At 45.4% G+C, this 14,470-nt stretch overlaps 1 protein-coding gene across 1 annotated transcript; it reads right to left on the bottom strand.

The window, feature by feature from the left end:
• Nucleotides 1-10,589: 10,589 nt before the first annotated feature.
• LOC122412556 (uncharacterized) lies at nt 10,590-13,838 on the bottom strand. The gene has a single exon (XM_043422230.1). It carries the CDS (start codon nt 13,836-13,838, stop codon nt 10,590-10,592), a length of 3,249 nt encoding a protein of 1,082 aa, XP_043278165.1.
• Between the last annotated feature and the right edge of the window lie 632 nt (nt 13,839-14,470).

Below are 14,470 nucleotides of genomic sequence, written 5' to 3'. Positions count from 1 at the left end.
CAAAGTTCATAGGTACTTGCTACGTACCAGTTATACAGACTTTGGTGCTATAGGGAAAAACACTTCAAAATTACATGAACCACATTTTTGAAACTTATTATGACACATTCAAAAAAAAAGTGACAGATACGATGCATGTTGAAGCAAGCAAAATGCTGTAATTTTGTATGTCTCCATGGTTATCCGCAGACAAAATATTTCATCACATCCAAAAATGATCAGGTGTAGACTTATAGACATGAATTTTTCAACCCACAATGCCAATCGCAAACATGGTTTGGAAATATTCAATATACATGTCACTTCATCACTTTGTCGAACTTTAGAGGTGTTCATTGCATTTTGAAGATACAAATTTTGATATCATGAAAATTAAGCACCCAATGACTTATTGAAATAAATTTCCAAATTTATCATGTAACAACTCAAGTGAATATATCTATGCATTTACATGGCCCAAAGATTTTTCAAAACTTGGGTGTATGAACAAGCAATCATGAAGGCTTTTTGTTATAAATATTTAAAATTATCTTGTTGAAATCAATATAAAGAAATAAAAATACGAATATTTCTCGTATTGTCTGGAGAACGAATAGAAATTGGTATGACAATACACTGTAAGCTAAGGAGGTGGAAAAAAGGGACCGGTAAACACAGCCAAACTAAATGAAAGAAATTATGACAACAATACATTGAATTACTTGACCAAAGTTTTTTAAAATTTATTTGAATTCGTTTACACACAACCATCCACCTCTTTCTTTAATGTAATTATACAACATAGAATTTCTGTTTGGAAAGAACGTTTTAGAGATTATAATGAACGAACGTTTTTTTTCTCATTGTTATTATTATTATTATTCAACACTAATTAGTCACGTCATTAATAATATCGATTCCTTCCACTTTTCAATAACCACTTTTATTTTTCTACACTCTGCACGCAACAGCACTCCGGCGGTCATAACCTCAAACGTCAACATGACGCGAAATCTCGCAAATTTGCTATCTATGTATATATTACGATATCGAAGTAGAACAGATAATTCTTAATTTTCACGACACATTATTCACGTTTTCACTTCTCAATATTTTACTCACTCTCAGTACACTGTATGAGATCAATTAATCCACTTTTGAGGTTTTATTTATTATAGATATTATTGTCGTGAATTGGACTCGAAACTTCTTGAAACTTCTTTTATGAAAAAAATAAAATTGATTATATCCACTGCTATTTCCAATAATGTTTTATTTATTTAAACGAAATTTGCAAATCTTGCACCGTTGATCCACGGGGCTACGATCGCAATCACTTTATAATAACATAACAGACGATAACAGACGGTATACAAGAAAACATTGAGGACTATCAGAAACTTTCTCATCGGCGATTGGTCGAGACGGATAGATTCTCACCGGTGATTGGTTATGATGGGCATCAAGAAGCGCTTGTATGTATCGGTCTGAACCCATATATACGGATACGTCAGCTGCGTAAATGTGTTGGTACTTTTTGCATAATCTTGAGCCCGTGCAAAGTTTTTTCTCAGCAATTACGCCACCGATCATGCTGATTTTGGGCGCAATCGAAAGAGAATTTTTTAATTAGCTGAAAGTTCAATTTTCAAATTGCGACATAACTCCTGAGCTTCGCAATTCAAGAAAATGACATGTCGATTTTACCCCCACCACCGCGAATCGTTTTATTCAGAGATAATATAGTCTCGGCGAGAGCCTCGGGCCAGCAGACGACAGGGATGTCAATGTACTTGTCCCGAGACTCTACCGAGTCTCTTGATTCCCCTAGGAAACAATAGGTTGGGACAAGTACATTGATAGTCCTTCGTTTACTGATAATTCCATCTATAAAACAAACTTTGAAATTTTTTTTTTTTTTTTAATTGTCTAAAAAATTATTTTATAAAAAATAATACGGAAAAATTCGAAAAAAATTTTACAATTCTTGGAAAAACATTATCTTTAAAAAAAACTAACCTGTATCTATTTTTTAAAGTGTCAAAAGAATCAAATAACATGTAAAAAAAAAATGAAAAATCGTGCTTGAAATCATTTTGGAAACCGATGCCTCATTCTTCTTATTTGATTCGAAGGGCTAAATCAATTAAAAAAAAATGCATCTAATTTACGTGCAGCATTGAAATTTATTATATCAATTCGAGGCCAAGTATTTTCGAATCAATCGAAAACCGTCATCATTTGAGCTACGTGCAGCATTAAAATTTATGATATCAATCGAAGGACAAGTAATTTATTAGTAACTCCAAATTTTGACATTATTGAATTGTTCTAAGAAGCTTTCAAATCCAAAAGAATCACATGCAAGCTAGCCATTTCTTACTCTATGGTGGCAGAGACTTATAAGAAAATCGATTCTTCTCAGACTTTCAGGATCGTCTGGTATTATTCACAAAATTCGACGTCGATTGGATCGATACAAATTATGTTTAAATATGTGTTAAAAGTACTTGTACGGCCCATCACTATTCATTCAATAAAAAATCAATCATAAAAAATCGAAATTGTACGGCAGAATCTCGTTAAAAATTTGTTGCAATGAGATTCATTATTAATTTAATGTTCTTAATAATAGTGTAGGTTAGTTCTTATTCCGAATGGAATTCGTTTGCTGGAGAATAAGTGAGAAGTAAAAATTGCCTTCATTGAATATAAAGTGGAGAGTTATTTTGGAAGCTTGAACATATATATTATGTACAAATTTTTTCATTTATCGATGCACAATAATATCCCTTGTATATTGCGGAACAATTTGTTTCCGTTTTTTATAAAATTAGTAGAATTAAGTAAAAATTAGTTGAAGATATTTCTCTCAATTCCCTCTGCATGAATACTTGTGATACGTCAGTTCTAGACAAGCCCTGATCAAGAGACTCGGTAGAGTCTCGGGACAAGTACATTGACAGCCCTGTCGTCTGCTGGCCCGAGCTTGCCGAGACTGTCTTTTCTCTGAATAAAACGATTCGTGGTGGTGGGGGTAAAATTGGCATGTCATTTTGTTCAATTACGAAACTCCTGAGTCATCTGAGGCTTACAAGATTGAACTGGAGATTAATTAATAAATTTTCTTTCGATTCCACCCACAATCAACATGATGGGTGGCGTAATTGCTGAGAAAAAGCTTTGCACGGGCTCAAGATTATGCAAAAGTTACCAACACATTCTAGAATTTATGTGTCTGTATTTACAACACAATCAAAGGCACTTTGATGCTCCCGAGTTTCTGATTGGTTGGATCTGACGATTTACAGATGTTATGATTGGTTGTTGAAATTGGTTGTTGATGATTGGAAATCTGACGGCAACTTCAGAACGTAGCACGTCAGTACAGCAGACATTTAAATAAAAAAACGTAGCAGGGTAACGCCTGCTACACACGGTCAATAATATTGCGCAATAATAGCAGGTGATTGCACAATATTATTGAACGTGTAGGTGTAGTATTGAAACATTGCGCAATCATTGAATAGAAGTTTGAGCTATCAAGAGACTCGGTAGAGTCTCGGGACAAGTACATTAACAGCGCTGTTGTCTGCTGGCCTGAGGCTCTCGCCGAGACTATACTTTCTCTGAATAAAACGATTCGCGGTGGTGGGGGAAAATTCGCTTGTGATTTTCTTAAATTACGAAACTCATGAGTTATGTACGGCTTTGAAAATTGAACTTTTAGCTAATTAAGAAGTTCTCTGTCGAATGAACCCAAAATCAGCATGATCAGTGTCGTAATTTCTGAGAAAAAACTTTGCACGGGCTTAAGATTATGCAAAAGTTACTAACACATTCAGGATTTGACGCATCTGTATACGCGTACTCCAACCGCTACAAACATAGGTCCCTTGGCCCCCATGATCACCAATCCCTGGTGAGAGAAATTTTGCTGCAACCAATGAAGGGTGAGAGAATTTTTGGGCCAATGACATTCAATAAAAAGAGCAAGGAAGTTTGGCGGAAAGCTGAGGAGCTCGAGAGCTCGAAATCACTAATCACTCGAAAGTCACCAGCCGAAGTTTCACGTCGTGTTGACGTTTGGGGTTATGATGTTAGGAAGTGCGTGCGGGAAAATAAAAATAATTTTCGCGTCATCTAACAAAGTGTATACTAATATTTATTTTGCTAAAACTTATGGTATACTAAACCGGTATAAAAGCGGCCGCGTAAATGTAGACTGTGATCTGTGTGTGAAAATGAAAAATATAAAAAAATGCGCGATGCTTATGTCAACGAAACTTTTCAATATTTCATTATTTCGTTCGATTGGAAATAAGTGTCAACTGAGATAATCTTTCAATTAAACCAGAGTGCGCCGAATATTGTCCAGTGTAAATATATCATCAGTTGCGTGATTATCAAGAGACTCGGTAGAGTCTCGGGACAAGTACATTGACAGCCCTGTCGTCTGCTGGCCCGAGGCTCTCGCCGAGACTATATTATCTCTGAATAAAGTAAATTTCGGTGGTGGGGGTAAAATTGATATGTCATTTTCTTGAATTACGAAGCTCAGGAGTTATGTCGCAATTTGAAAATTGAAATTTCAGTAAATTAAGAAATTCTTTTTCGATTGCGCCCAAAATCAACACGATCGGTGGCGTAATTGCTGAGAAAAAACTTTGCACGTGCTCAAGATTATGCAAAAGTTACTGACATATCACGAGTTCGACGTATACGTATACGCGTTTTGATGTAGTTAGTGGTAGTAGAGTTGTGCCTCTACGCATTCTGATTGGTTCAATGATGTCGGCTCCTCCAGCTGCTAGGCCGACCGCGGGTGGGGCTCAAAAGTTAGAAGGCCTAAAATAGCGAACAGGCATTCTGTATATCTATATATGCGTTATACAGAATGCCTGTTCGTCTTTTTAGGCCTTCTAACTTTTGAGTCTTACCCCGACTGCGCTGAGACTCTTTGAATATTATATGTAGATGTGACGGCAGATTCCAGGACATTTATATGTTTATCACGGTGTTTACCGAGACATTTGGCAGGTTCCAGGACAGTCCTGAAACCCATTTAATAGAATGGATGGCAAACGTTGCGCTCCTTGGCTGGGCTACTCTGGGGTTTTTGACCTAAAAATTCCGAGCGCTTCGCGCCGGAGAGACGGAATTTTTAGGTCAAAATCCCCGGAGTAGCCCATCCAAGGAGCGCAACGTTTGCCATCCGTGTTACTAAAAAAAATTCCAGAATTGTCCTCAAAACTGGAATATGTCCTGGAATCTGCCGTCTGACCTATATATATATATTGTAACGAATTTTTCCCGGGGAGGTACGATTCGTCCCTTCCCGGCTCACTCACCTCGCCTCGCGCTACTCTCCGGCTGCGAGAACGGACTGGGCGCCAGGTACAAAGTACCGCCGAATGAATCGACTTGAATTTCGTCGGATCTCGCGATGGTAACGTCAGGCAAAATTAGAATATAGAGAGCACGAGGGAAACAAGTGACCGAGGACGGTCCGGCTACTCAGCTCAGCTGAGGTACAAAAGGTAGAGGGGGGGATCCTTGGGAGAGAGTAACAATTCGTAACGCAACAAAAAAATATAGCCGACACAAATCAAGTAATTCAGAAAAGGTGTCACAATTTATTCGAAAGATCAGAATACAGCGAGAGATATATTAGAAATAGAGTGGATGCGATATAAAACAAAACCGGGGGGAAGTAAGTCGCTACCGAGTCCGAGCGTACAACGGTTAGGTCTTGCGCCGCGACGATGGAAATTCGCGTACGGCGGGCGCGAACCCGCCGGGTGAAAACGATTAGCGATTCGCCCCGCGATCTCACAGGTGCCGTAGATAGACGACAACCGATGCTCTGACATGGCAGGTAACAGGTAGCCAGTAACCCGACAAGCGGGGCTGGAGGTAGTAGGCAAAAGATAACCCACGCCAGAACGAACGGTGTCGCAGGTAATTCGAGGCAAAAGGTAGCGGCACCCGGTCGATCGAGAGGGGGTTAGAGAATAAAGTAATAGAAAAATTAATATTGAGATGATGTGAGAACGGATTGAAATTTAGGGCGTAACGCCGCCCGCAAAAATATATCGGAAGGTGACAAAAGTACGACACGCAGTAAACATCGTAGCGTGAAGGATCCGGCAAAAGAAAAACTCAAGAAATATTCAACGCAAAAGATAGCAGGTACTGCCGTAGAAACGACGCACGACCACGCGAGCAAGAGAGACGGAACGAAAACAAAGGCGCGAACGAACCGGCCGGCGAGAGCCTCAGCGCGTGCAGGGAGAGAGAGAGAGAACAACGTAACTGCGTGGAAAGTTCCAGCGCTTAATACTACATTACATCAAACTTGAACTCGATATTTTCGAAATATTTGAATGAACAGGACTTTAATTAATTAACGCGAAGACCAAATGGACTGTGAGTTCGATAGTCAAGTCGAGCCACGCAAAACTGCCGTACTAAAGAATGAGCACGGGAAGTATCGGCCACAATCTCGCTCGCTACTTCGGCCCCGTGCCCGACTACAACGGCCAAAACAGAAAAACTCTACAAAAACCGGAACTATATTCCGAAACTCAAAAAGGGCTCGACTTATCTAACGAACTCGATGGAGAAAGAGACGTGGACTTACCGAGGAACACGCTCGCCGCACCCGGACCATGAAAACTCGACTCTGGGAAGGCTCGGTTGTGGACTCGTCGTAACGATGCTCGAAGAAAGACTAATTGGTGCGTGCGAGCGGTCCTCGCGATTCGGCGTTGTCCCCACCACGAGGCCCAGGTACTGCAGCGCTCACGCGTTAGGCGCGAACCCGAGCGCGAACTCGGGGTTCGCGCTGTCGCGCGGGATTTTCAAACGGGGAGTGCGTCAATGCCAAAATTGCTGCTACGTTTGTTGCATGATCGGATCAAATACTGACCCCTCCACTGCTCTCACCTTTCCCGCTCACTCGAAACACTCCTCCCTACAAGATGACCGTGATCCGGGTGTCTTTCCTCTTGGGGATCCGGCGGGCAGCTCCGGAAGGCTGAGGGGAGGCCTCCATCACGATTCCTGACGTCTAGGATGCGTGGTGGGCCCACAAAATAACCACCAGGCAAAACAGCACCTCACCTCCGGAAAACTCCCCCAGATCCCACCTGACGAGGCGCCGGTTCACGCGGACTTTGACACCCGAATCTACGGTAGTGCGGGCGGTGCAACTCGGGGTTGCTACGGCGGGAAATACACGGGCGGCGTTCATGAAATGGCCAATGCCAGCGTGTTATTTCAACCGCCCGCAGGTCGAGATTGTTTTTCGGAGCTCGTAGACGGTGTGGGAGGATGGGTTCTTGCGAGCGAGATCGGCTCGAACAGCCGGAGAGACAGCCGACAAGTTTCAATTGTTAGGCCCCTGTGGTAGCGACAACACCAACTCGTTCCAATATCGAACTCCACTGTCAAAACGCAACGTCATGATTACTCAAAAATAGGCAAACTAAAATTCTCTCTCCACCCTGCACTCAGAGGTAAAAGGTAGTCACAGAAGGTAATTAACGCTCGGTCGGTAATATAGGCGCATTCTAAGCTAAACTTAAGAGCTACGTGGTGCTGAGTCTCACTCCGAACATCGCCCGACGAGTCGAGGGGCGTCAAAAGGGGCCGTAAACCCGGTCCACTGGTCGACAACGTCCGTACGAGTGGCGGGGCAGAAATGTCACGTCACAATATATATATAAGTGTTTCAAACCATGATTGCAATAATTTCCATCATCGACTAATTCGTAGCGTTAAACTTGGATACTGACTTACCTTGAGAAACACTTGAATCAATGGTTGTGTCTTGGCAAGAGCAACACGAAAAATGACCAAGCAGTTTGGACGGAATTCTCACAGCGAAAATCCAGAAATATTTTTTTTTTTAACTGAAATAGAATACAATTAATCACATAATGATGACTTCGTTTCTCATTCAATTTGATAGAAAACTACAAAAAAATGCATATAAATATACCTGAATCGAAATTTCATTCTCTGTAGTATCGCACCTTCCAGAACTGAAAAGTTCTAACATATTCCCAACGAGTCTGACCCAAGAATCTCATTCCCAGTATCCACTCATTTGAAGCCCTTGGCTCAAGGAATACCTCCATATCAATCACTTGAGATCACGAAATCTGGACAATCAAGACTTTGAGCCATATATTTTCATGGAACGCTTGAGACTGTAAAACCGTGTTGACCAACCAAACTGAGGTCATGGAAAAATCACACCGTGTCCATTTGAATCAAAAGAGTTTTATCAGGAAACACCGCTTCCACTGTAATAAAAAAAAATTTTTATTGCAATTTCATCTTCATCTGTACTATTAAACTGAACGAGTTTATAGGGCTTGTGGTTTATATTCTGATTGAGGATCAAATTTTGATACCTTTATCTCAGATTTGCTGGTCCGTAACAAGTTCTGACACTTTAGGAACCTGTACGCTTGGACCATTGCGACAATCTTCAAAACCAAAAATGAAAAGGAACAGCAACAGACCGCTTCCACATTTCATTAGCACTGGAGATAAAAGATTCTGTAATCAGAAAATTACTATTATATTGAAAAATTATTCTACTTACTCAAAATCATTGTCACCGGAGCCTGTAAGTATACTCACCCGCACTTGATTTTTCTTCATTTTCTTTGCAGATCAACGTTGATCCAAACCTCAAGAAATCTCTATCCGAAAGGAACCAAAATTTTATCTCGGTCTTCTGACTGGCAGTCTTCTAGTATGAAACTTTAACGCTGTTGATTGCAATTTCATCTTCATCTCTACTATTAACTTGTGGTTTAAATTCTGATTGAGGATCAAATTTTGATACCTTTATCTCAGACAACAAAATTTTTGCTGGTCCGTAACAAATTCTGACACTTTAGGAACCCGTGGACTTGGACCATTGCGACAGTCTTCACAACCAAAAATGAAAAGGAACAGCAACAGACCGCTTCCACATTTTATTAGCACTGGAGATAAAAGATTCTGTAATCAGAAAATTACTATTATATTGAAAAATTATTCTACTTACTTAAAAGCATTGTCACCGGAGCCTGCAAGTATACTCACCCGCACTCTATCTTTCTTCATTTTCTTTGCGGATCCAAAAATTTTTGTTGATCCAAAAATTCAGAATACGGACCAACTCAAGAAATCTCTATCCGGAAGGAACCAAAATTTTATTTCGGTCTTCTGACTGGCAGTCTTCTGCGTATGAAACTTTAACTGTTGAAAACACAATCTTGGATTTCGACCTCTATTTCGCTTTTTTTCATCTTTACTTTTTTCACCATTTTCACTAAACATTGTCCTGCTTTTAAATAGTCGGTGTTTTTGCAAGGAGTCTGGTGTAGGTGGTAAACGAATAATAAGTACGCCGGTGGTGCGAGAAAAATAGTGAGGAATTTATTGTTCCGCTGTTCTATCGTAAGTACAGTATTTGCCCGACAATTATTAGTGCGATTAAGCCCGATGATGGAAATGGCGAGTTGACCCGGTGTTCGTCGAGCACGTGCGAGACGAACAAGATGGACGACCGAAGCGTGCTCGTGAGAAAGAACCCGATGATTTTTTGAGATATTCCGTTAAAAATGAGTCCGAGAGAATGTTCCGTTAAATGCGCAGAGTCCGTGTAATGATTTGAACCGAAAATGAATAAGAGAACCCGAATTTGATACCGAAAACTGGTAAGAAGGTGAGATGCAGTGATTAGCCGTATTGCACGCTTCAGCGACCGGATCAAGACTGAGGCATCAATCATGGAGATCGATGATGAAGCCCCGCGCACATGCGCGGTGTGCTTCCCCGGTCCCGTGCTAATTACTGCCCAGGAGGTGGCGACGCCCCCCGTGAGCGCGTGAAACGAGCACCCGGCTGCTCTAATTGCACGCGCCCAAAAATGTCCGAACCCGCGAACTGGCGACGCCAGCGGCGGAGCGCGAGAGCCCGGCCCGAATTCTCTCGCGCTACCGTCGAGGCCCCGCTCAATCCTGAACATTCCGCCCGCCATCGGCAGCAGTGCTGTCGATTGATCCCGGTTGAGGCACTGGCAAGAGTGCCAGTTTGGTGATAGGCCGTGTGAGTGTGGTCGTCGCCGTTTTGAGTGTAACCACCCGTGTGAGCCCGTCCTTTCCCGGATGTAGTTGTGTGACCCGTGCCCGTGGCCACTTTGTGGGTGACGTGTTTTCGTTCATGAGTAGAACCATAGACCCGACCCGGATGTCGTGACTCGGATGATGCCATTTTGATATAGCCTGCTGCCGTTGCAGGTATCCCGATGACCAATGCTCCCAGTAGTATTGAACCCGTTCCTGGAGCCATTGCCACCGTGTGCGGCGACCTTGAGGCACATCCCGTAATGAGGGCTCAGGAATGGAGGTGAGTGTGTCCCCGATGAGAAAATGCCCAGGGGTGAGAACCGAATAATCATCCGGGTCATCCGACAGAGGCTCCAACGGCCGCGAGTTGAGTATGCCCTCAATTTGTGTGAGAAGAGTCGTAAATTCTTCAAACGTGAGACTGGCATCCCCAATCGTCCGCCGGAGATGATACTTGACCGATTTTACTGCGGCCTCTCATTTTCCGCCCATATGAGGTGCCCCCGGTGGGTTGAACACCCATTTAATCCCGTCAGTTGCCCCAGTGTGCTGAATGAGTCCGGATTCCCGTGTACCCGTTTTGAATAATTGTCGTAGCTCCGCTGCTGCACCCTGAAAGTTGGTTCCGCAATCACTTTGGATCGTGTGCGGAATCCCGCGTCTGCCCGTGAACCGTCTGAGTGCTGCGAGGAACCCGTCCGTGGTTAAATCTGTAACAACTTCAAGGTGCATAGCGGAGGTAGCGAAACAAACGAAAATGCACAACCAGCCTTTGTGACATTTGCTCCCACGCCCGCGCCAGCTTTTGAGTGAAACTGGCCCCGCGTAGTCGACCCCCGAGAAGAGAAACGGCCTTGCCGGCGTAACCCGTGAGATTGGCAACTGACCCATTAGTTGCTGTGCCTTGAGCGCCCGGAAGCGCGCGCACCGCACGCAACGCAAAATGTATGAGCGTACTGGCCCACGCCCGCCGATGATCCAGCAGCTCTGCCGTAGATAAGCCAAAGTGAGTTGAGTCCCGCCGTGGAGAGTGCGCTCGTGGGCATCAGCGATGAGAAGTGCCGTAAGTGGTGAGTCCCGAGGGAGAATGACTGAGTGCTTGCAATCAGGTTGTAAGGCTGAGTGCTTCAGCCGTCCTCCCACCCTGAGAATGCCTTGATGATCTATGAAGCCCGTTAATCGCGTGATCGGATGCGATTTCGGGAGAGTGTAGCCCGATGTGAGTGTTTTAAGCTCTGAAGTGAAGTATGCTCCCTGAATGGCTTTCACCCAATAAAGCCGTGAGTTCTCCAGGTCTCCCGCTGTGATGTTGGCTGAACCCGATGTACCGTCGCCCGCTCTTTTCAGGTTTGTAATCACCTTGAAGAGCCATGAGGTGATTCGCAATAACCGTGTGAGAGATGAGTATTTCAAGATGAGATCGTAAACCGGTGAGGGTGATGTTGCGAGTGAGAGTGTAAGACCTGGCCGCTCTTCGAGCGCCGCTGCGTCCCCCGTCCCGATGCGATGAGTTGGCCAATGGAATGAGTCTTTTGCTAACCAGTGAGGCCCGTCCCACCATGATGAATGTCGCGCGAGTTGTGAGATGGTTAGCCCCCGTGATGCGCAATCCGCTGGATTGTCCCGACCCGGTGTGAATCTCCATTGGGCCCGTGGCACGAGCTCCTGTGCCAGTGATACCCGATTCCGAACAAAATCCTTCCACCGTGAAGGATGAGAAGTGACCCAAGTGAGCGTTACCATTGAGTCCGTCCATAGGTATACCCGTGAGTCATCAAGGCCCAGCACGTTTTGCACGTGGTGTGTGAGTTTAGCAAGCAGCACCGCTGCTGCGAGCTCCAACCGAGGAATTGTGAGCCGTTTGATCGGTGCGACCTTAGTCTTAGCGCAGACTAGTGAGACCGTTGTTTGATTACCCGCGCCCGAAACCCGAACGTACACAGCTGCGCCCATTGCTAGTTGAGATGCATCCGAAAACCCGTGTAGTTCGACCGATGTACCCGTCGCGATGTTGAGCCACCGCGGTACCGAAACCGTCCCGAGATGCGATAGTTCCTGCCGAAACGCGACCCAAGAGTTGCGAACTTCCGTTGACACAAGGTCGTCCCAATTTAACTTTTCTAACCAAAGTCTTTGTAAGAGAACTTTGGCTCGAATCGTTACCGGTGAGAGAAAACCCAATGGATCGTATAATTGTGCGATCTCCGAGAGAATGATGCGTTTCGTGATCCCGTCCCCGGCTGTGTACTTGTGAACCGTGAATTTGAACACGTCCGTGTGAGGAAGCCATGCGAGACCAAGGACTTTTGTCTCCCATTCTTCAAATACCCGAGCGTTTTCCGTTGATGAGGTCGCCCCGACTGCCGTGAGAAGCTCCGGATGATTGCTCTGCCACTTGGCCAGAGGAAAGCAGCCCGCTGTACAAATCCCGATGAGTTGCTCCGCTTGCGTGATGAGATCTGCGAGCTGGTCAGCACCGCCGTAAATATCGTCCACATATCGCCCCTTTGTAAGAGGGGCGACAGCTTCGGGATATTTCCCGCCCTCGTCTGTAACCAGTTGATCCAGGGCCCGTCCCGCGAGAAATGGTGCTGACCGAGTACCGTAAGTGACCGTGGTGAGATGGAATGGAACGACCCGCCCGCCCTCGTCCACCCATAAGATGCGTTGTAAGTCCCAATCACTTTCGTGAACCCGAATTTGCCGGAACATCTTAACGATGTCGGTCGCGAAGACGAAACGGTGTCGTCTGACCCACAAGAGAACGTCCGAAATATCCCGCTGCAGTTTCGCGCCCGTGTGCAGAATGTCGTTAAGCGAAATTCCCGAATCTGTATTGCACGACCCGTTGAATACAACACGCAACTTTGTGGTGAGCACCCCGTGGTGCGGCAAGTAGTAAATAGGCCCGAGAGGGGTGTGATTGCCCGAGACTCGAGTCATGTGCCCCAATGATTCGTATTCCCCGAGAAACGTGTCGTAGAGGCCCTTGTAACTTGAATCCCGATTGAGTTTGCATTGTAGTCGATGGAGACAGGAAGAAGCTGTGTGAAAAGACCCGCCCAATGTCCCCGATGCGGATTTAACCGGCAATCTGACGACGTACCGCCCGTCTGAGTCCCGTTTGTGTGTCGTCAAGAAATGAGTCTCACATTCCTGCTCGTCAGGAGTGAGGTGCGATTCGCCCGAGCCCGAGACTTCTTCCTGTACCCAAAACTGTGCGAGGAGATCCTGAAGCTCCTGATACCCGTGATCCACTGCAGCGTGATGAACCAACCCGGCTGACTGTTTAGAAGAGTCCATAGGACCGAGAACGATCCACCCGAAAACCGTATTCTGTGCAATCGGTGTGCCGTGAGGCCCCCGCTTGATCTGCTCCCGAATGAGTTGCCCATAGATGTCAGCCCCGAGAATTAAATCGATGGACCCTGGTGAGAGAAATTCCGGGTCTGCAAGTGGAAGACCTTGCAGATGAGAAAGTGAGATGTTAGGAGGTGTAAATGAAGGGAGAGTAGGCATTAACTTTGACAAAATGTGAGCTTTTATTGAGACAATGTCCGATGAGTGCATAGACCGAAGCTTTACGCTAACCACCCCGCGCGTGTGGCCCGAATGCGTCCCGCCGATCCCGATGATCGGTATTACCGATGCTTCCCGGTGAAGCTTGAGTTGCTGCACGAGAGAAGCAGTGATGAATGTGATCTCCGCGCCCGTGTCGATCAACATTCGTACCCGGTGAGAAGCCCCGTGTGGTGTGATGAGGTTAGCTTGACCCGTTGCGAGAAGAACTGCCGGCCTGGCAGCTCCCGAGGCGGACAAAGTTAATGCCCCGTTGTCTCATGCGGAGCTTGATGAGGATGGTCCCGCCGTAGAGGCTCCCGATGCCTCGCCCGACTTGACCGAACGTGATGGTGCAGGAGTGCTCCCGTCCCGACTCCACCCGACGTGGATCATGGTGTGATGCTTCCGTTCGCACTCCTTGCACTTCGTCGTCGTCTGGCACGACGACACGTTGTGCCGACCCAAGCAATTAAAGCACAGCCGCAAGGACTGCACCTTTTCCCGCCGTTGCTCGTTGGTGAGCTCCCGAAATTTGGGGCAGGCGACGATGAAGTGCGCCTGCTGGCAGAGCGAGCATGATTGCTGGCTCCCCGTTGTTGCCGCATGAGCCCTTGCTGACGGCCTTGAGGATGTACCCGGTGCTGATTTGCCCGATCCCGTGTTGCTTCCGCTCCGAGAGTGAGGAGGACCCGTGGAGACAGCAGAGCCCTCAAGAGCCCGAGCCCGATTGGTGAGGAACGCCCGTAATTCTGCCAATTTTGGCTGATTTGGTGATTGGCCCGCTTTTGTTTCCCAGG

This window comes from Venturia canescens, chromosome 1 (assembly GCF_019457755.1).
Source record: "Venturia canescens isolate UGA chromosome 1, ASM1945775v1, whole genome shotgun sequence".
Taxonomy (NCBI): Eukaryota; Metazoa; Arthropoda; class Insecta; order Hymenoptera; family Ichneumonidae; genus Venturia; species Venturia canescens.
Note: the sequence above shows the minus strand (reverse complement) of the source record. Positions and strands in the feature narration are given on the sequence as shown.

Coding starts and splice junctions, on each gene's coding strand:
- LOC122412556 (XM_043422230.1), bottom strand. CDS start 13,838: ATGTTGATCGACACGGGCGCGGAGATCACATTCATCACTGCTTCTCTC.